Raw genomic sequence first — 20,575 nt, 5'->3', positions numbered from 1 at the left:
TAGCTTTGTAGTTTCATGATACCCTGTACCCGAAAATTGTAGGTTGTGTTAAATCAAGTCAACAGACGAAAGCAAAACATTTTTTAAATAGTTTAATTGAAAACAGAAATGTATCATCAGACCTAATCATTGACAAGCACTTGAAGCATTTGGGAATAAACAATATATTTAAAAAAAAAAGTGCTCCCATATCATGCTTCCTGAACACGACCCAGGTTGCAGCTGAGAAACCACGGCCAAATATTAGTACAGCCAGGACAAGCACACAGCCTCTCCCACTGTAGTCTTCTGTCTGTATGTCCCATAGGGACGAGTGTGAGATGATTCCTATTCACTGAGCTTAAACATCATCCAGTGTGTGTACGTACGTAAGCTGCCTGTCTGCCGCAGAGGCAATCTGGCCTATGAGATTCTGACTGACAATTTTGACTCAGCTGTGTTCTTACACAGCTTATTTACACCTTTTCTGATTTAAGCCGTTTTTGAAATCAGCACTCTGGTAAGATGTGAGACAGATGAAATACAACTCCGTGGCTAAACCAAGACCGGCTGGAAACCTCTTGGGGAGAGGTAATGCATACAGAAGATATCCAGTGATAGTACAACCATTTTAATGTCATTCATTATTATGTTTCTTCAAGTTTTTCGGTCACTGCCATGCTCTGTGAATATAACCTTCAATGTCAGCTCAATGAGATTATTGCATGAAATCAAGTCTAAAAGCTGATATTCACTGAGAGTTGGAAAATCAAAACAGATGACCATATAGCATAAAGAAAGGATTAGGTTAGCGTTGCCTTTTACCTTAAGACTTAAAAAAAACGAGCCGATGAGAATATTAAAATCCACAGAAAGGCCTCTTCCAGTTATTTTCCATGAACGTGTACCATCAAGGTTTTTCTGTGATACAAGCTGCCTACATCCAGCAGGGTAACTTGATGGTAGTTCTGCTCTCAGATCAATGTGTCTATGAGTGTTGGTTTCAGTGGATGGAACCTGTCCAGTGACAGAGGAACATTATCTCTCCTAGTCTTTTGCAACGTCAGGGCAAAACTGCCCCAAACCCCTGTCTGTATTTCCTACACTGTGGTTAAAAGGTGTCCATGTAATCTGTTGGTTCTCGTTTATGGGACCAGTCCAATGGTGGGTCCAGGTGTGGTTAAAAGCCCAGGTACTCAGCCAGGAACACAGCCAGAATCTTGGTGAGGTTCTCCACTGTGGGTCGGTGCATGTTCTCCTCCGTGTCATCCAGCGTATGCCAGAACGGGGGGAAGGGGGTGGCAATGACATGAAGCACAGGAACACCTGGGTTGGTGTGAARGAAAGAAGAAATGCAGGATTTAAGTGATTTCTTAAGACACAACCCCATCAGCCGAGGCGACGCAGTGTTGTGATAGTACAGTCGTGGCCAACAGTTGAGTGACACATTTATTTCCACAAAGTTTGCTGCTTCAGTGTCTTTAGATATTTTTGTCAGATGTTACTATGGAATACTGAAGTATAATTACAAGCATTTCATAAGTGGCAGGCTTTTAATTGACAATTACATGAAGTTGATGCAAAGAGTCAATATTTGCAGTGTTGACCCTTTTTCCAAGACTTCTGCAATCCGCCCCGGCATGCTGTCAATTAACTTCTGGGCCACATCCTGACTGATGGCAGCCCATTCTTGCATTATCAATGCTTGGAGTTGGTCAGAATTTGTGGGGTTTTGTTTGTCCACCCGCCTCTTGATGATTGACCACAAGTTCTCAATGGGATTAAGGTCTGGGAAGTTTCCTGGCCATGGACCCAAAATATTGATGTTTTGTTCCCCGAGCCACTTAGTTATCACTTTTGTCTTATGGCAAGGTGCTCCATCATGCTGGAAAAGGCATTGTTTGTCACCAAACTGTTCATGGATGGTTGGGAGAAGTTGCTCTCAGAGGATGTGTTGGTACCATTCTTTATTCATGGCTGTGTTCTTAGGCAAAATTGTGAGTGAGCCCACTCCCTTGGCTGAGAAGCAATCCCACACATGAATGGTCTCAGGATGCTTTACTGTTGGCATGACACAGGACTGATGGTAGTGCTCACCTCGTCTTCTCCGGACAAGCTTTTTTCCGGATGCCCCAACAATCGGAAAGGGGATTCATCAGAGAAAATGACTTTACCCCAGTCCTCAGCAGTCCAATCCCTGTAACTTTTGCAGAATATCAGTCTGTCCCTGATGTTTTTCCTGTAGGTGCAATCTTACTGGCAGCAATATCCTTGCCTGTGAAGCCCTTTTTGTGCAAAGCAATGATGACGGCACGTGTTTCCTTGCAGGTAACCATGGTTGACAGAGGAAGAACAATGATTCCAAGCACCACCCTCCTTTTGAAGCTTCCAGTCTGTTATTTGAACTCAATCAGCATGACAGAGTGATCTCCAGCCTTGTCCTCGTCAACACTCACACCTGTGTTAACACTCACACCTGTGTTAACGAGAGAATCACTGACATGATGTCAGCTGGTCCTTTTGTGGCAGGGCTGAAATGCAGTGGAAATGTTTTTGGGGGGATTCAGTTAATTTGCATGGCAGAGAGGGACTTTGCAATTAATTGCAATTCATCTGATCACTCTTCACAACATTCTAGAGTATATGCAAATTGCCATCATACAAACTGAGGCAGCAGACTTTGAAAATTAATATTGCTGTTTCATTCTCAAACCTTTTGGCCACAACTGTATGTCATTTTGTCTGTATATGAGCACACCCTCCCACCTTTATGTAGGAAGGGGATGTGGTCGTCCTGCACAGGGCCCAGGTACACGTCCTTCCTGAAGTAGGTCTGCTCAGAGGGGTGAGAGGTCAACAGACCCTGCCTGTGCAGCCTCTTCTCTGAGAGGGATGGATGGAGGAGGAGGGTTAAAGCACAGAGTGCAGAAAGACAACGACAATAAGGGAACTGACCCTCCCTGGGGTGTGTGTGTTACCTGCAGCGATGAGACGGTCAAACCAGCGGGCAGTGTTGTCAAAGTGATTTACAATCAAAGGGTCTGGACCACCAAGTAGGTCCAGTAGAACAAAGAGATCCTAAAATGGACGGAGGTGAGAGTGAGTGGATGCCATATTTTAATGTGCACACAAAGGTGTCTTACCACAGCCTGCAGCAGGTTGGTGTGTGTGGAGCCTAGTGGGTGGGGTGTGTGTGCCATGCGCTCTGCCAGGTGCCTTGATCCGTAGAGAGAGTCTGTGGCTGTCCACTCCTCAAACGACTCCTCTCCGTCAAAAAACACTAGCTGGAGGGTTACAGCAGATGCCTAGAGCACAGAGACAGAGGGAGGAGGTAGGGTTTAATCGCATTAGATGGAGAAAGTGGTGAGAATGTTCTRCTCTGTGCCAACTGGTGAACTGGTAGCCAAGTAAAGGCCAAGGCAATGTCATTTCATCACWTCTCAATTCCCAACAACAACGTCACTCTTGCAGTTTATTTTATTTTGTGTGAGGCTGCAGTGATGTCGCAGTTCGGCTGTGTGTGGTTGCGTGTATTTCTGACTACCAAATTTAGTCTCTGGGGGGGACACTGCTAAACAGAGGATGGAGTCTGCTGCTAAAAACAGGGCTACTCTCTGCAAGGCTACAGTCAGCACTTTTATATTCTACACTGCAGAGAGAAAGGAGGGGATAGAGTGTAGGGAGAGAAACCCAGCTACTCAGCATCTCACCTCGCTCTTTCTCCCTCACCAGTTCTCTGTTCTTTCCATTGCAGAATTTTATTCTGTATATCTGAGTAAACTGCCTGCTGCCCTTAGAATGAGAAGAGTTCTCATGTCATGTAAAAAAATATATACTTTAAGCGGGGAAATCAGACACGTATGGTTGTGACCACAATGCCTGATAACACATTGTTAGGCTCATTGTGCTACTGCGTTTTGTTTGCTGCCAACTTGGGACAGGTCTGTTTGAACATTTGACTGTTTATCTCAAAATCTCTTATACTGATAAACAGATCTAAAATGCAGTCCCTGGAAATAAATTGAAGGACATGGTACCTGCTGATTGAGGGCTTTGAGCTGGGCGTCCAAGGCAGAAGCCAGCTCCAGGATCATGGCACAGGGCACCGCTGAGTCGCTGGCCGCCAGGAACACCCTCTCGGGGACGCGGGGGTCCGGGGGTAGGACCTTGGAGTCATAGTGGCAGGTCAGCAGCAACCTGCGAGGGGCCCCGGGGTCAAGGGTCGCAATGATGTTGGAGAAGGTGACCTGACCCCGAGGCGTTGGCGACAGGAAAGAGTCGAGTTCTACTGTCCAGCCAGCGGAGAGGGAGGACAATGTGGAGGAGATGTGCTGATATAAAGGAATGAGAAAAGGGTGTGAACTAGAGGCATTTCGTTTGATCTTTAACTAGAAATTATATATTCTTTCCTACATGAAAGTGCTGTGAGAAACCATATAAATGCATCATTATTATTGTCACCTAGTCTACCTGATCCACTCACTTGGCGTACGGCCTGGCTGCCCAGAGTTCCTGGGAGTCTCTCAATGAGGATGGGCCTAAGGTGAGTCTCCCACAGGCGTGATCCGTCTACCTGGGACACCAGCCGTCGCACCTGGGATGGATTAGACTTACTGGCCTTATGAGATAACTGGAGCAGAGGAATGAGTGGGTGGGTGGTAGAGAGAGAGCAAGAGATGAACACATGGAATAGAACACACAATAACAAACCTCAAATCACTGAAGCCCTCAGTGACACCAATCTGTGTGGCAACTGTACCTGAACAACAATCACTACCGCAACTATAAATAGTACAGTAATTGATTGAGTTTCTTACCCTGTCTTTTGCCAAATCTACGACGGGGATTCTGTTGTTGCGGTTGCTGCTTGTTTCGTTGGACAAATATAAACCCAACACCATAGCAAGAGTCAGCACACCCAAGAGACAGAAGACCAGTACCCGAGCACGGGGCATCCGAACCGAGTTGCAACCAGGGAGAGCACCGTTATTCGCCTGCAAAGGCTTGTAGCGTCGACTAGTTCTCGACATAACAAAGCTTTCTAAAACACGGTTAGAACGAAAAAGACCAGTATCTCTATAACTGAAACTGACGGCAGCTGCTCGTTCCCTGTTGGCCCTATCTACAGCTACGTGTCAGTCCCCGAACTGAACTTACAGTGAAACTGCACCTATTATATGGTTAGAGTCCGCAATTCAGCTTGGCGTCTTATTTTGAAGTTTTCGCAGTATTGCACCAGACGTTGCACATTTCTTTTATAATAGTATTGTAATAGCTTGTATTTGCAACGCCRTACCTCGACTCCTAAATAATAGTATCTAGGCTACCCTAAGCCCCCCTTGGCATTTATTCAAATTATACTCTACCCTTTCATGAAAACATGTACTTCTACATGCCAAAACCATCTTTCAATGAGGCCTGTTATGATCTATCCCCGGTCTCCGATCAGTCTAGTGTCATCCTTAGGCTTGCTTCATTGGAGTTGAACATTTATCGATATCATGAATCTATCGATGGTTAGGCTACTCTTCCTTATCTAAAATCCGTTGTTCTCAAATGTCTTGCACCTGATTTCGGCTTTTATTTTCAATAGGTAGATGCAGCAACTAACGTGGTTTGTAACTTCTGTAGCTTCTCACCCAACTGAAGTAATCGAATCCACTGATAACGCAACACAACTTGCTTTTTTTGGGGCCCGATTTCCGGGTTTTCGTTGACAGTGACGAGGCAAGGGCTTATTTTAAAGGCGCAGTCCCCGTCTGACAGCTCTTACAAAGCATCGATAGGTATTTAACGTATCAGCTAGCTAACTAMTGAACAAAAATATTTGTTAAGGTATCTGTGACCAACAGATACATATCTGTATTCCAAGTCATGTGAAATCCATAGATTAGGGCCTAATRCATTTATTTCAATTGACTGATTTCCTTATATGAACTGTAAATCTTTGAAATTGTTGCATGTTGCGTTTATAGTTTTGTTAATCTGTTATAGCAATCTGAAGGTCGATAACCATTGGTTGCATGCAGTGTCTGAGCCAGAGGAACGTTGTTGCCGCTTCTTTGACATTACTGTTCCATTTGGTTCCATTCAGTGTTTCATTTGAGAATTCAGTCGATACATTGTATGCCTCAGGTTACATGCACACGCACAACCAAAACCTGTTCATGTCATCAAATAGTTAAATGCAGCACACGCACTATTGGGGCAAGTGAGTCTGAATTTACAATGGCTAGCCCCAATTCGTTATATTTTTCTCTTGTGCTTTATGCTATTTGCCTTATGACTCCTGCATGCAGTGTTGACTATGAACTTGCTTGTTTACCCAACCATGGGCCAGACTGTTTGTTCCCACACTCGGGACTTTGSATACATGGACTCTTTGCCTCCCATCCTATTCTAACCACCTCTCCCTGGCTTTGTATTCATGTTACTTGATGAAATTGCTGTACAATATGATCTTGTCATCTAATGCACATTCAAATGTTATAAATCAACACTGAAGAGCTCTCCCTGTCCTCTGCCGTGCCTTGATTGTATAACTGCCGATTGATCTGGAAATGTACATGTACACCCTGACCCATCTACTGTTGCTATCCAATTCKGACTTGTGCTCTGATAACTGCTTCACTGATTTCTGCTCTCGTAAAAGCCTGGGTTTTCTGCACGTTAACACTAGAAGCTTATTACCTAAAATTGATCAATTGAAAGTGTGGGTTCACAGCTCCAATCCAGATGTGTTGGTCATTACTGAGACGTGGTTAAGAAAGAGTGTTTTGAAGACTGATGTTAACCTTTCTGGTTATAACCTTTTTTCGGCAAGACAGATCTTCCAAAGGTGGTGGAGTGGCAATCTTTACCAAGGATCACCTTCAGTGCTCGGGTTGTCTCCACCAAGTCTGTCCCCAAACAATTTGATTTGCTGGTTTTACGCATTAAACTTTCAAATAACTCTGTTGACTGTTGCTGGGTGTTATCGGCCACCATCAGCACCGGCCTTTACCCTAAATGCCCTAAGCTCTCTCCTGGCCCCTTACACTAAGTCTGAATTTGTCCTGCTAGGTGACCTAAACTGGGACATGCTTAAACCACCTGACCAAGTCCTAAAGCAATGGGACTCCCTAAATCTTTCTCAGATTATCACCAATCCCACAAGCTTTGACTCCAAACACCACTCTCCTCTGTTATTCTTACAAATAATCCTGACAGGTATCAGTCTGTTGTTTTCTGTAATGACCTTAGTGATCACTGTTTTACAGCCCGTGTTCATAATGGCTACTCAGTGAAACATCCTGTCCTGATTTGTCATAGATGCTTGCTAAAAAACTCAAAGCACATTTTCCTTCATGACCTGGCCTCTGTAAATTGGTATAGAATCAGCTTGATTCCCTCTGTCGAAGATGCTTGGACCTTCTTTTTTAATATTTTCAGTGGTATTGTTAACAAATACGCGCCCATAAAGAAAATGAGAATTAAAAACAGGTTCAGCCCCTGGTTGGACCGTGATCTGGCAGAGTTACTCCACCTCAAGAATTCCATTTGGCGAAAGGCTCAGGAACACGCATACTCAGGCAGGCTGGCTCTCGTTCAGGCAAATGAGCAATAAATGCACTCAGGCTATCCGGAAGGCCAAAGTTAGTTACTTTAAGGAGCAGTTCTCTCTGTGGGTCTAACCCCAAGAAGTTCTGGAAACGGTTAAAGACCTGGAATAAACCCTCCTCCTCTCAGCTGCCCATGTCCCTTAATGTTGATGATGTGGTTGTTACTGACAAGGAGCACATGGCTGAACTCTTTAATCACCACTGCATTATGTCAGGATTCCTATTTGACTCTGCCATGCCTCCTTGCCCGTCCAACATTTCCTCATCTCCCACCCCTTCTAATGCGACTATCCCCGATGCCCCTCCCTCTTTTTCCTCTGCCCCGCTACAAAGTTTCTCTCTGCAGGCGGTCACTAAGTCCGAGGTGCTAAAGGAGCTCCTTAAACTTGACCCCAATGTTTCTTCTTTAAGGTTGCTGCCCCTATCATCACCAAGCCTATCTCTGACCTTTTTAACCTGTCTCTCCTCTCTGGGGAGGTTCCCATTGCTTGGAGGGCAGCCACAGTGCATCCTTTATTTAAAGGGGGAGATCAAGCGGATCCTAACTGCTGTAGGCCAATTTCTATTTTGCCCTGTTTATCAAATGTGTTGGAAAAACTTGTCAATAATCAACTGACTGGCTTTCTTGACATCTATAGTTCTCTCTCTGGTACGCAATCTGGTTTCCACTCAGGTTATGAATCTGTCACTGCAACCTTAAAACTTCTTAGGGATAGGGGGTGACATTTTCACTTTTGGATGAATTGATGCCCAAATTAAACGGCCTCGTACTCTGTCCTAGATCATATGATATGCATATATTATTACTATTGGATAGAAAACACTCTGAAGTTTCTAAAACTGTTTGAATTATATTTGTGAGTAAAACAGAACTCATATGGCAGGCAAACTTCCAAACAGGAAGTGAAAATTGTGAAATGGGTCGCTGTGAAAGGCATCGCCTATTCAATTGCCTTATATTTATGGATCTGTATGCACTTCATACGCCTTCCACTAGATGTCAACAGGCAGTAGAACGTGGAATGAAGCATATAGCTTCATGTGGGACCGGATGAGAGCCTTTGGAGTGACAGGTCAGGCAGATTGCCAGTTTTTGGCCACGCACACAGATGTGATGTCCTTGTCTACAATGCATTAGATAGACATGAAGAAATACTCCGTCTGGGATGTTATTGGATATATATGAGAAAAACATCCTGAAGATTGATTCTCAACTGAGTTTGACCAGTTTATTCGATTTGTAATATCACTTTTTGAAGTTTTCGTTCATTAGCGTAAAGTTCGATGGACACGTGAACTACACATGCTAGCCAAAGTTGCGTAATGGACATTATAAGTAATGGACATTATAAAACAAAAAAACGATTTATTGTGGAACTAGGATTCCTGGCACTGCATTCTGATGAAAGATCATCAAAGGTAAGGGAATATTTATGATGTAATTTCGTATTTCTGTTGACTCCAACATGGTGGAGAATGGCTGAGCGCTGTCTCAGATTATTGCATGCTGTGCTTTTTACTAAAGTTATTGATGAGTATTTCACGTGGCTATCTAATTACTTTCGCTATTTTGGAGCCATTTCTGAACATGGCGCCAATGTAAAACCACGTTTTGTGGCTATAAATATGCACATAATCGAACAAAACATAAATGTATTGTATAACATGATGTCATATGACTGTCATCTGATGAAGTTGTTCAAAGGTTAGTGATTTAATTTTATCTCTATTTGTGGGTTTTGTGAAAGCTATCTTTTCTGTGAAAAAATGGCGGTGTGTTTTTGGATATTGTGGTGAGCTAACATAAATATGTTGTGTTTTCGCTGTAAAACATTTAAAAAAATCGGACATGTTGGCTGGATTCACAAGATGTTTATCTTTCATTTGCTGTATTGGACTTGTGATTTTATTGAAATTATATTATATCCCTGTGGCGCTAGGCTATGCTATGCTATTCAGCATTTCTGATGAGAATGATCCCGGATCCGGGATGGGTAGTCCAGAAAGGTTAAAAGGTCCTAAATGACACAATTGCCCTTGATTCTAAGCAATGTTGTGCTTTTGATACGGTAGACCATTCCATTCTTGTTGGCCAGCTAAGGAGTATTGGTGTATAAAGTCAGAACATCTACTGTCTCAGCCACTGCCTGTCACCAAAGGCGTACCCCAAAGCTCGATCCTAGGTCCCATGCTCTTCTCAATTTACAACATAGCTCAGGCAGTAGGAAGCTCTTTCATCCATTTATATGCAGATGATAGTGTTATACTCAGCTGGCCCCTCCCCGGATTTTGTGTTAAATGCTCTACAACAAAGGTTTCTTAGTGTCCAACAAGCTTTCTCTGCCCTTAAACTTGTTCTGAACACCTCCAAAACAGAGGTCATGTAGTTTGGTCAGAAGAATGCCCCTTTCCACACAGGTGTGATTACTACCTCTGAGGGTTAGAGCTTGAGGTAGTCACCTCATACAAGTACTTGGGAGTATGGCTAGATGGTACACTGTCATCTCAGCACATCAAAGCTGCAGGCTAAGGTTAAATCTAGACTTGGTTTCTTCTATCGTAATCACTCCTCTTTTCACCCTAGCTGCCAAACAAACACTGATTCAGATGACCATCATACCCATGCTAGACTACGGAGACAATTTATAGATTGACCTGTAAAGGTGCCCTCGAGCAGCTAGATGTTCTTTACCATTCGGCCATCAGATTTGCCACCAATGCTCCTTATAGGACACATCACTGCACTCTATACTCCTCTGTAAACTAGTCATCTCTGTATACCTGTCACAAGACCCACTGGTTGATGCTTATTTATAAAACCCTCTGAGATACCTACTGCATCCCTCATCCTCCACATACAACACCCGTTCTGCCAGTTACATTCTGGTAAAGGTCCCCAAAGCGCACACATCCCTGGGTCGCTCCTCTTTTCAGTTCGCTGCAGCTAGCGCCTGGAACGAGCTGCAACAAACACTCAAACTGGACAGTTTTATCTCAATCTCTTACTTCAAAGACTCAATCATGGACACTTACTGACAGTTGTGGCTGCTTCACGTGATGTATTGTTGTCTCTACCTTCTTGCCCTTTGTGCTGTTGTCTGTGCGCAATAATGTTTGTACCATGTTGTCTTGCTGTGTCGTCATGTGTTGCTGCCATGCTATGTTGTTGTCTTAGGTCTGTCTTTATATAGTGTTATGGTGTCTCTCGTCGATGTGTGTTTTGTCCTATATTTTGATTTTAATCCCAATCCCCGTCCCCGCAGGAGGCCTTTTTGGTAGGCCGTCATTGTAAATAAGAATGTTCTTAACTGACTTGCCTAGTTAAAATAAAATACCATTGCCAAAAAGAAGACAGATTCTATCATTATGAAAGATTTTTAATATATGTTCTTATAAAATGAAAACAATTTACACTTTTAAAATGTACAGTCATTGATACAACATCCCCAAGGAAAACAATGTTCAACCGTAAGTTTGTCAATGCATAAAGCACTCCTGCCTCGTGCAGAATGCGCCAACAAAGTAAGAAAAACAATGTAAATCAGCTTTATACAAAGATTTAAAATCAAACAGCATATACAGAAATAAAAGTAAATTAAGTACCCTCTTAATTTCACTATTTGTCATGTCGCAAAAGTGGCCAATATGTTCCAAAAATAAATTAGACATCTAAAAAGAAAAGATTCATACAATTGATCCATTTACCAAGTTTCGATGTTACCATTTGTGATTTGTGCACATGCAACATTGATGCACCGAGCTATGTTCAACATGTACAGTACAAGTTTGGACACACCTACTCATTCAAGGGTTTTCTTTATTTTTACTATTTTCTACATTGTAGAATAATAGTGGAGACAACAAAACAATGAAATAATCTCCTGGAATGCATTTCAATTAACAGGTGTGCCTTGTTAAAAGTTAATTTGTGGAATTTATTTCCTTCTTAATGCGTTTCAGACAATCAGTTGTGTTGTGACAAGGTAAGGGGGTATACAGAAGATAGCCCTATTTGGTAAAAGACCAAGTTCATATTATGGCAAGAACAGCTCAAATAAGCAAAAAGAAACGACAGTCCATCATTACTTTAAGACATGAAGGTCAGTCAATTCAGAACATTTCAAGAACTTCTAAAGTTTCTTCAAGTGGAGTCGCAAAAACCATCAAGCGCTATGATGAAACTGGCTCTCATGAGGACCGCCACAGATAAGTTCATTAGAGTTAACTGCACCTCATAAATCGTCAATTAACTGCACCTCAGATTGTACCTCACAGATTTCAAGTAAAACACATCAACATCAACGGTTTGAGGAGACTGCGTGAATCATGCATTCATGGTCAAATTGCTGCAAAGAAACCACTACTAAAGGACACCAATAATAAGAAGAGACTTGCTTGGGCCAAAAAACACAAGAAATCTGTAGCGATAAAAAAAAAAAAACAGCATTCTGTAGCGATACGCCATCCCATCTGGTTTGCACTTAGTGGTACTATCATTTGTTTTTCAACAGGACAATGACCCAACACACCTCCAGGCTGTGTAAGGGCTATTTGACCAAGAAGGAGAGAGATGGAGTGCTGCATCAGATGACCTGGCCTCCACAATAACCTGACCTCAACCCAATTGAGATGGTTTGGGATGAGTTGGACTGCAGAGTGAAGGAAAAGCATTCCAGGTGACTACCTCATGAAGCTGGTTGATGGATGCAAAGCTGTCATCAAGGCAAAAGGTGGCTACTTTGAAGAATCTCGCATATAAAATATATTTTGATATGTCTAACACTTTTTTGGTTACTACATGATTCCATGTGTCATTTCATAGTTTTGATGTCTTCACTATTATTCTACAATGTAGAAAATAGCAAAAATAAAGAAAAACCCTTGAATGTCCAAATGTTTGACTGGTACTGTATATAACTACAGTTTTCTTGAAATCAAATACAGCCAAACTAAATCCTTAAAAACACCCATACCCCTCCACACACAAATAAACTAAATAAAGATTAAGACATTGCAGATATCAACATCACAGCACATTTGCTGAGCTTCAGTGATAACATGAGTGTGTATGGTTGTTTGAGTTGCTCTTGGTATGTCCAAGATGATATAACTGGCTGGAGGAGGATGAGGCAGCTTACAGTACACAGAGAAATGGAGACAGATGTCTGTACACTGCATTCGGAAAGTATTCAGACCCCTTGACTTTTTCCACTTTGTTACGTTACAGCCTTATTCTAAGATGGAGTCAATTGTTTTATCCTCTCATGACTCTACACACAATACCCCCACATTTTTCACATTTATAAAAAAATATCACATTTGCATAAGTATTCAGACCCTTTACTCAGTACTTTGTTGAAGCACCTTTGGCAGCGATTACTACCTCAAGTCTTCTTGGGAATGACGCTACAAGCTTTGCACACCTGTATTTGAGGAGTTACTCCCATTCTTCTCTGCAGATCCTCTCAAACTCTGTCAGGTTGGATGGGGAGCGTCGCTGCACAGCTATTTTCAGGTCAGTCGAGATGTTTGAGTGGGGTTCAAAGTCCTGGCTCTGGAGCAGGTTTTTAAAGATCTCGCTGTTCTTTGCTCCGTTCATCTTTCTCTCTATCCTGACGAGTCTCCCTGCTGCTGAAAAACATATCCACAGCATGCTGCTGCCACCACCATGCTTCACCGTAGGGATGGTGCCAGGCTGTCATGTGCCTTTTACTGAGAAGTGGCTCCCGTCTGGCCACTCTACCATAAAGGCCTGATTGGTGGAGTGCTGCAGAGATGGTTGTCCTTCTGGAAGATTCTCCCATCTCCATACAGGAACTCTGGAGCCATGTCAGTGACCATCGGGTTCTTGGTCACCTCCCTGACCAAGGCCCTTCTCCCCCGATTGCTCAGTTTGGCTTTGCAGCCAGCTCTAGGAAGAGTCTTGGTGGTTCCAAACTTCTTCTATTTAAGAATGATGGAGGCCACTGTGTTCTTGGGGACCTTCAATGCTGCAGAAATATTTTGGTACCTTCCCCAGATCTGTGCCTCAACATAATCCTGTCTCGGAGCTCTACGGACAATTCCTTTAACCTCATGGCTTGGTTTATTCTCTGACATGCACTGTCAACTGTGGACAGGTGTGTGCCTTTCCAAATCATGTCCAATCAATTGAATTTACCACAGGTGGACTCCAATCAAGTTGTAGAAACATCTCAAGGATGATCAATGAAAACAGGATGCACCCGAGCTGAATTAAGTCTCATAGCAAAGGGTCTGAATACTTAAGTAAATAAATTTGCAACAATTTGTAAAACCTGTTCTCGCTTTGTCATTATGGGGTATTGTGTGTAGATTGATGAGTGGAAAAAATTATTAAATACATTTTAGAGCAAGGCTGTAACATAACAAAATGTGGAAAAAGTAAAGAGGTCTGAACACTTTCCCAATGTACTGTATATGTTGCTCTTATCTAAACGTAATGTCTCTCGTAAATGTACAGATGCTTTTGAAAGAGTGAGGGCAGGGTTGTGTAGTTTGTTTCGTATGTTTGTGTTTTTGTGCCATATGCATGTGAATGTCCACCGATCCAGTCACAAAGGGTTTACACCATATAGGTACATGTCCACACACAAAACAATAAATACAAATAAATAGTACAGTCCGTAAAAGAGGATGTCTGTGAAGGGTCCTGAGAGTAGTGAAGGGAAGACAGGATTCTAGTTGAGGCAGGGCAGGGGGTTCCTGAAAAGGGGTTCTACGACGACTTAACTGTGCTAGGGGGTTACATTTAAATGGAACGAAAATAGAAATATGGTCCTTCAGGAGACAGTTTCATAATTTTAGTGAATGGATGTGGCCCAAACGAGAATTGGAACCCACACCGTTGGTTTTGCCAGCTCCGCGCTCCCCTCCATTTATCCCACATTCATAACAAACAATGGACACAAAGATACACATCGGTAAGAAAAATAGTTTCTATAGAGAATATAACCGAGCTAGTTAGGAGAACGTTTGTGTGTTGATTTAGTTTAGTGTATTCCTGTCGGATGGACATTTCTTTGTTTTTGAAATGGCCACGTTTCACAGACCCATCACCACAAGAAAAGTTACTTAAGTTATTTAGCTAGGTCTCACAGTTGTGTATAAATTGTTCAGTTTGATTCTGCAGACACGAGGACTGTTAGCAAAACGTATGTATAATACCCCTTCATTCTAGCACGCACACACACACACACACAGCTATTGTACCATGACACAGGTGCTACAGTGTTTAAGAGATCATTTCTATGTATTTTCTAAATGCACACAGATGTGTGTACTAGCAGTTGGTAAACAAAACAGAAACCACTAAATATGATAATTCTACATATGTAAAAAAAAACTGCTTAGATATTTGTAAATACCTTTAACATTGACCGTTAGCCAAAAAAAAACGAGATTGAGATACTATCATTGAGTTTATGACACTATATACTGTCTATGAACGAACAAGATGTCTCATCTCACTAGCATAGCTGTCATAATACAGCTTGCTCATGACTGAAATGCCCGTGCCAGCCTATCACACACACTCAACAAAGCGTATCAGTACAATATGCATGTGTTCAAGCTATATGTTGAACCACACGGGCAAAAGTACAGTACCACATCTTTTATAAACACACGTCTCCCAGAGCATTCTGGGAGTTGGAGTACTTTTTTTTGAGCCAGAGCTCGTGTTTGTTTTTGGCTGATTTGCTTCAGGAACAGTATTAGGCCTCTCTGGGTGATCTAGTGTTCTACAGTTCATAACATCTCTCCTCTTTATTGGCTTTTACTGACGCAGGTGTGTACAAAAATAAAAACCTACAAGCAGGGACAGAGGGATTCACTCTGGGTGCACAGGCTGAGGGAGTCAGCTTGTGCTGTGTTGGGACTCTTTTAGAGTAAAAAAAATAATAGGCGTGTCTACTTGCAGGCTCTTCTGTCTAGGCAATTCGGTTTCAGATGAGCCAACGGGGATCCATTGGTTCTCTGCAGTCCCTGTGTCCGCCCAGCCCAGAGCGAGGCAGGGTTTCTGGTTGTGGGTGGTGCACCACAGAGAGGGTGGCGGCATAACGACAGGTCTCTCTCCCCAGAGCAGGTCAGTGGTGGAGAGGTAGTGCTCCTCTTCTCCCCTACCATCCTACCCCTCTAGGAGAGGCAGGAGGGAGATGGTGTGGTTGGAATGTGACAGAAGCAGCAGGCGAGGGATAGAACGTGAGAATGTAGGGGGGGGCGTTCTTTCCCTCTCTTATTTTCTTGTACATCACTTCACACACTAACTTCTATTTTCTATTGCCCATGTATTCCACAGTGCCTAACCAGACCCACTAACAAATCCATTCCCCACTCAATCCCAACAGCATGAAACTCACTGTGACTGTCTTTCCACTAAAATCACCTTTATCATAACCTCTTCCCTCCTCTCCATCGTTCTCTGGCTTAGGTCACAAGTTCTCTCTGCGGATGCTCTCGCACTCTCTCTCCGAGGTCACTTCCTGTGTTCGTGTGAGCTCACTTCCTCTGCGGGGGGTCGGTGAAGAGCAGGCTGAACTTGCGGAGCTGCTCGCTGGCCGAGTGGCTCTCTTCCTGGAGCCGCTGGTTATTCTGCCGCAGGTTAGCCATCTCAGCCAACAGGTGCACTTTGTCCTCCTTCTCCTGAGGGACAGAGCGGGAGCGAATGCGGGGAGAGACAGAAAGAGAAAGGGAAAAAAGTGTTAATTATCTTGATCTTTTTTGCATTGGTATTTTTTTTCTCTCCCCAATTTCGATCTTGTCTCATCGCTGCAACTCCCCAACGGGCTCGGGAAAGGCGAAGGTGGAGTCATGCGTCCCCCGAAAACATGATCCAACCTAACCGCGCTCCTTAACACCCCGCCCGCACCAATGTGTCGGAGGAAATGCGGTTCAACTGGCAACCGGGGTCAGCCTGCAGGCACCCAGCCCGCCACAAGAAGTCGCTAGAGTTCGACGAGCCAAGTAAAGCCACCCCGGCCAAACCCTCCCCTAACTAGGACGACGCTGGTCCAATTGTGCGCCGTCCTATGGGACTCCTGGCCACGGCCGGTTTGTGGCACAGCCCGGGAATGAACCCGGGTCTGTAGTAACGCCTTAGACCGCTGCGCCACTCGGGAGGCCGTTTATTTATTACCAGTTTCAATTCTTGCTGTGCCAGTGGTACAGCCATTTAAATTAGCATAGAGTCTAAATGTCTCTCTGGTGTAAACAGTACCTTCTCCAGGTCAGTGTTGAGCCGCTTCAGCATCACCTCTAGGCTGTACAGCCGTCCCGAAAGGTCGTTGGGTACCTCATCCCTGAAAACACACAAAGACATTAACTCACACTGTCTAATGGGTTAAGTAGCAGGTAGGGCAGACGGGTTTAACAGGTGTGTTCAACAGAACAACAGAGTTTGTGAGGACCGTACAACGTGTTAGTTTGGTAAACAAGAGGCAGTTTCAGTGACAGGCTGGTTGTAGTCATGCCCTGAGACAACACAAGCTGAACAGGCCAGACTGCTTTAACTCAAACACTCCACTGTTTGTTCACTACAGCAGGTGTTCAGAGATCCTTGGTAACTTGTTTGATCCATGTGTAATTACCACAGCTAACCACAGGATGGCACTGCCAGTACAGCTCTCTACATGTGACAGGTGAGGTTGACCTGACAAAAGGAAAATGGGAAGTCCAAGTGTAGGCAGTGCTTTTATACACTCAAATATTTTTATTTAGGATTTGGAGTATCAGTGTCAAATAGACTAAACAATCCCCATTTGCTGTAACCGCCATGATCTTACATTGTGCGTCTGGTGGCTACGGACCGTGATTGTTTGAGCTGGTGTGTGAATCAGAGACTTACCCGCTGAAGGTGGGGGTAGAGCGTGGAGTCTGAGGTGTTTGGAACTGGACTGGACTGATGATCGGCCGCATGTCTGGAACCCCAACTTGAGGCTCGGTGAGCGAGAATAGAGACACTGCCCTTTGCACTGTAACACACACACAGTTACAACGCTGCATTTCCCCCTTCGCAATCAGCTACCAATCAACCCCCCCCCCCCCCCCCCCCCCCCCCCCCCCCCCCCCCCCCCCCATCTTCGCAATCAGCTTTTACAAAGGTCTCAAGGGACATTTCACACAATCAAGCCCGTCAAGGAGCAGCCCAGCTGGGCTAGGGCTGTAACGGAGGCCCAGGATCATGTCTCAGTAGGTCCCTGCCCGCTGGAGCTGCTGTGAGAGTTTGTGGTGGGCAGGGGACCAGATATCTGAACACACACACACACACACACACAGAATACTCACACTCACCCTCGTAGGCCTTGGCAGCGTTGACCAGGCTGGCCCACTCCAGGCCACAGGCAGTGTCAGGCAGGGGTATGAGCCCCGGGTCCAGCCTCCTCAGCGGGGGAACCTTATCCCTCACCTCTTTCAGAGACAGCTCCGACGCAGACATAGGGACTGGCCAGCCAGGAGGAGGGCAAGGAGTTCAAATTAACTAAAGACTTAGCAGATTAGCATTCATGACGACGTCGCATGATAAACTTTGCTTCTTGAAAGCCATGCATCTTGAAAACGTGACGGCTGACATGCAAAACATTTTGAGACAGTATAAAAAGTGGACTAGTTAAAGAAACGCCAAAAGATCGTTTTTGAGTGGACTATTCCTTTAAAAGTAGCACATAAATGAGTCCTTGTATAACTATAACTGAGCTCTGTGCCTTCTTGACATACCATAATTAGGTACGGATACAATGAAGTGAGAAGGTAACATCAAGCTGTGGCCCCACTCACCCTTCTTGTTGGGCATGTGGCTGGCAGAGTGTGCGTGGCGCCGGGTGGGCAGGGTGCAGGTGAACAGCAGGTCGCTGGGAGTGCCCTGGTCAAACAGGGGGGCAGTGCTGGCATAGCTGGCATCCCTGCGCCCGCTGCACAGAGACTCGTCTGAGAACGTGCGCTGAAGAGTGCGCCGAGGAGACTTAAAAGAGAAGAGAGGGAGGTTAGTTGTGGGGTAGTATGTTTGTGTGTGAGCAAGTGGTAAGGTTTGGGGTGTGTATGTGTAAAATAGTGTGTTGTGTAATGTATGTGCGTGGGCATGTGTGTGTGTGTGTGTACATGTACTGTGTGTGTTCATGTGTGTGTGTGTACTGTGTGTGTCCCTCACCATGTCTCTTTGTGGTATCTCGCCAGGGCTGTCCATGATGATGAGTTTCTTCAGGTCGTCTTCGACGGTGCTCTTGTGGGATCTCCGTGGAGACCGCAGGTCCCTTAGCGACGCTCTGAGACGGGGCTGTCCGAACACGTTCTTAGAATTCACGTCCACCTGCCTGAACACACACAAAGCAGGAATATAGGTTAAATACAGCAACAACTTATCACACCGAGCATGGCTTAACACAGTGGCGTGATGCTTGACTTTTGTGTTGGTGGTGTAGAAAACTAGTGCACACACACACTTACTTCTTGCTGCTGTCAGAGCAGTAGGTAGTGGGTATGTTTGAAGGGGAGGGGGCGTTGTCATCTGGTTGCCAGGGGCCCAGCCTGTTCTTGCTGCATAAGGCCTTGGGGGCGGAGCTGGAGAGAGGGGTGGAGCTGATTAGAGCAGAGTTAGGCGTGACTGTGGCGGCTCGGACCGGCCGTGATTTCTCTGCTGCAGGGGTCTTGTAACCCTGGGGTGTATAGCAGGCCCTGTGACGACACACAGACGCACAGCATTAACGTACAGAGAAACACACGCTCAAATCCATCGATCTATCTAGCCGTCTACATGCATAACAAAGTCAATATAAATGATGCACAGGTTTAGAGATGTGCTTGAGTTGATGGATCCATTCAGGGTGAGATACATAACAGACACAACAAACCACACGTCATGGCAGAACAGCTGCTGGTGGAATTCACATCTCAAATCCCCTTTTCCTCCTGACCCATTTCCACCAAAAGCCACTTTAACCAACATGCCAAGCAACCAGCAGCAACATCTGTGAATATTCCCTGACCAGCTATCATGGCTTTCTCTGGACATACATCCAGCAAACCATCCACTCGAGCAACCATTCATCTGCAACATGTCCATCCAACCCACCATCACCTCCACCCATCCATCCATCTTAACACTCGCACGTCTCTATCCCCCATTTCCTAAGCTCCTGTACCACAGTTTAGACTACATACCCGTACGTTATTTGCTGTGTCCCACCGTGTGATGGGTGCCTCTGTGTGTCAGAGTGCCAGTGTGCTGTCCTGTTCCCTTGAAGTGACTGGGTATAAACTGATGGAACTGGGGGTCTAAACCCCCAATCCTTTAATCCCCCTCTAAGAGTATCTGAACTCTAAATATGTTGGCCTATGTGTATGTAGGGCAAGGGTGGTACATCTGGCCCATATTACACACTGATGTGTTTCGGTACGTTCAGTATGAGGGGTGGGATGCCTGTGTGGACAAAACATACAGTTCTTTGTCCTCCCCACTTCCACTCTCTTATCACTACTAAAAGCTAACCTGCATTGGAGTGTATAAGCAGTGTGTCTCTCTTGTACCTGGGTTTAAATGAGTCTGGCTTCTCCACGTTGGATCCAGGAGGAGGGAAGGTACGCGTGCGGTATCCTTTGTTCTGATTGGCAGGTAATACAGGTGACGACTCTAGTCTCCGCTCCTCGACTCCGTCGCCCCTCACCCCAGAGACGTCCTGCAGCCCGCTATTATAGGTCGCTGAACAGTGCAGGGGCTTCTGTGATTGGCTGGACTGGTTTCCGTGGCGACCGCCGGGCTTGGTGTTGTAGAGGGTGGGGGCGTCGATGCCGCTGTCGCTGGATCCGCCCTTACTGAGGGGGTCGGGGTCAGGTTCAGCCAGGTCGCCTAGGCAACCCCCGGACCCCCCCGGGCCTCCTCTCTCCCCCCCGGCCCCGTCGAACCAGCGCTCGTCACTGTGGCTGCTGGACGCGTTACTGGAGAGAGTGTTACTGCTGGAGTGGCTGGAGTACTGGGTCTCACCCTA

At 44.9% G+C, this 20,575-nt stretch overlaps 2 protein-coding genes across 3 annotated transcripts in view; both read right to left on the bottom strand.

The window, feature by feature from the left end:
* Positions 1-975: 975 nt before the first annotated feature.
* On the bottom strand, positions 976-5,663 carry qpctla (glutaminyl-peptide cyclotransferase-like a). 2 transcript variants are annotated; one of them, XM_023966724.2, is made up of 7 exons: positions 4,797-5,663; positions 4,463-4,609; positions 4,017-4,310; positions 3,123-3,284; positions 2,958-3,057; positions 2,746-2,862; positions 976-1,305 (listed from the first exon to the last, which is right to left on the bottom strand). In XM_023966724.2, the coding sequence occupies exons 1-7, from the start codon at positions 5,007-5,009 to the stop codon at positions 1,160-1,162; spliced, it is 1,179 nt and encodes a 392-aa protein (XP_023822492.1). In that variant the 5' UTR covers positions 5,010-5,663; the 3' UTR covers positions 976-1,159. The 2 variants fall into 2 exon arrangements, with proteins under 2 accessions (XP_023822492.1, XP_023822493.1); XM_023966725.2 differs by having other exon boundaries at positions 4,463-4,573.
* A 5,588-nt stretch (positions 5,664-11,251) lies between these two features.
* Positions 11,252-20,575, bottom strand: part of LOC111949707 (signal-induced proliferation-associated 1-like protein 3) — a 108,951-nt gene continuing 99,627 nt past the window's right edge. Inside the window, 8 exon segments of the mRNA XM_070433986.1 lie at positions 11,252-16,241; positions 16,816-16,897; positions 17,443-17,569; positions 17,889-18,038; positions 18,372-18,555; positions 18,742-18,904; positions 19,038-19,265; positions 20,118-20,572. Of these exon segments, the coding sequence (XP_070290087.1) occupies positions 16,098-16,241; positions 16,816-16,897; positions 17,443-17,569; positions 17,889-18,038; positions 18,372-18,555; positions 18,742-18,904; positions 19,038-19,265; positions 20,118-20,572 (1,533 nt within the window). The 3' untranslated portion in view covers positions 11,252-16,097.

This window comes from Salvelinus sp. IW2-2015, linkage group LG22 (assembly GCF_002910315.2).
Source record: "Salvelinus sp. IW2-2015 linkage group LG22, ASM291031v2, whole genome shotgun sequence".
Classification (NCBI taxonomy): Eukaryota; Metazoa; Chordata; class Actinopteri; order Salmoniformes; family Salmonidae; genus Salvelinus; species Salvelinus sp. IW2-2015.
This window is presented reverse-complemented; position numbering and strand designations above follow the sequence as displayed.

Coding starts and splice junctions, on each gene's coding strand:
- qpctla (XM_023966724.2), bottom strand. CDS start 5,009: ATGTCGAGAACTAGTCGACGCTACAAGCCTTTGCAGGCGAATAACGGT. Junction 4,311..4,462: donor GCAGCCAGGCCGTACGCCAA/GTGAGTGGATCA, acceptor CCTTTATATCAG/CACATCTCCTCCACATTGTC. Junction 1,306..2,745: donor CATCCCCTTCCTACATAAAG/GTGGGAGGGTGT, acceptor ACACCAACCCAG/GTGTTCCTGTGCTTCATGTC.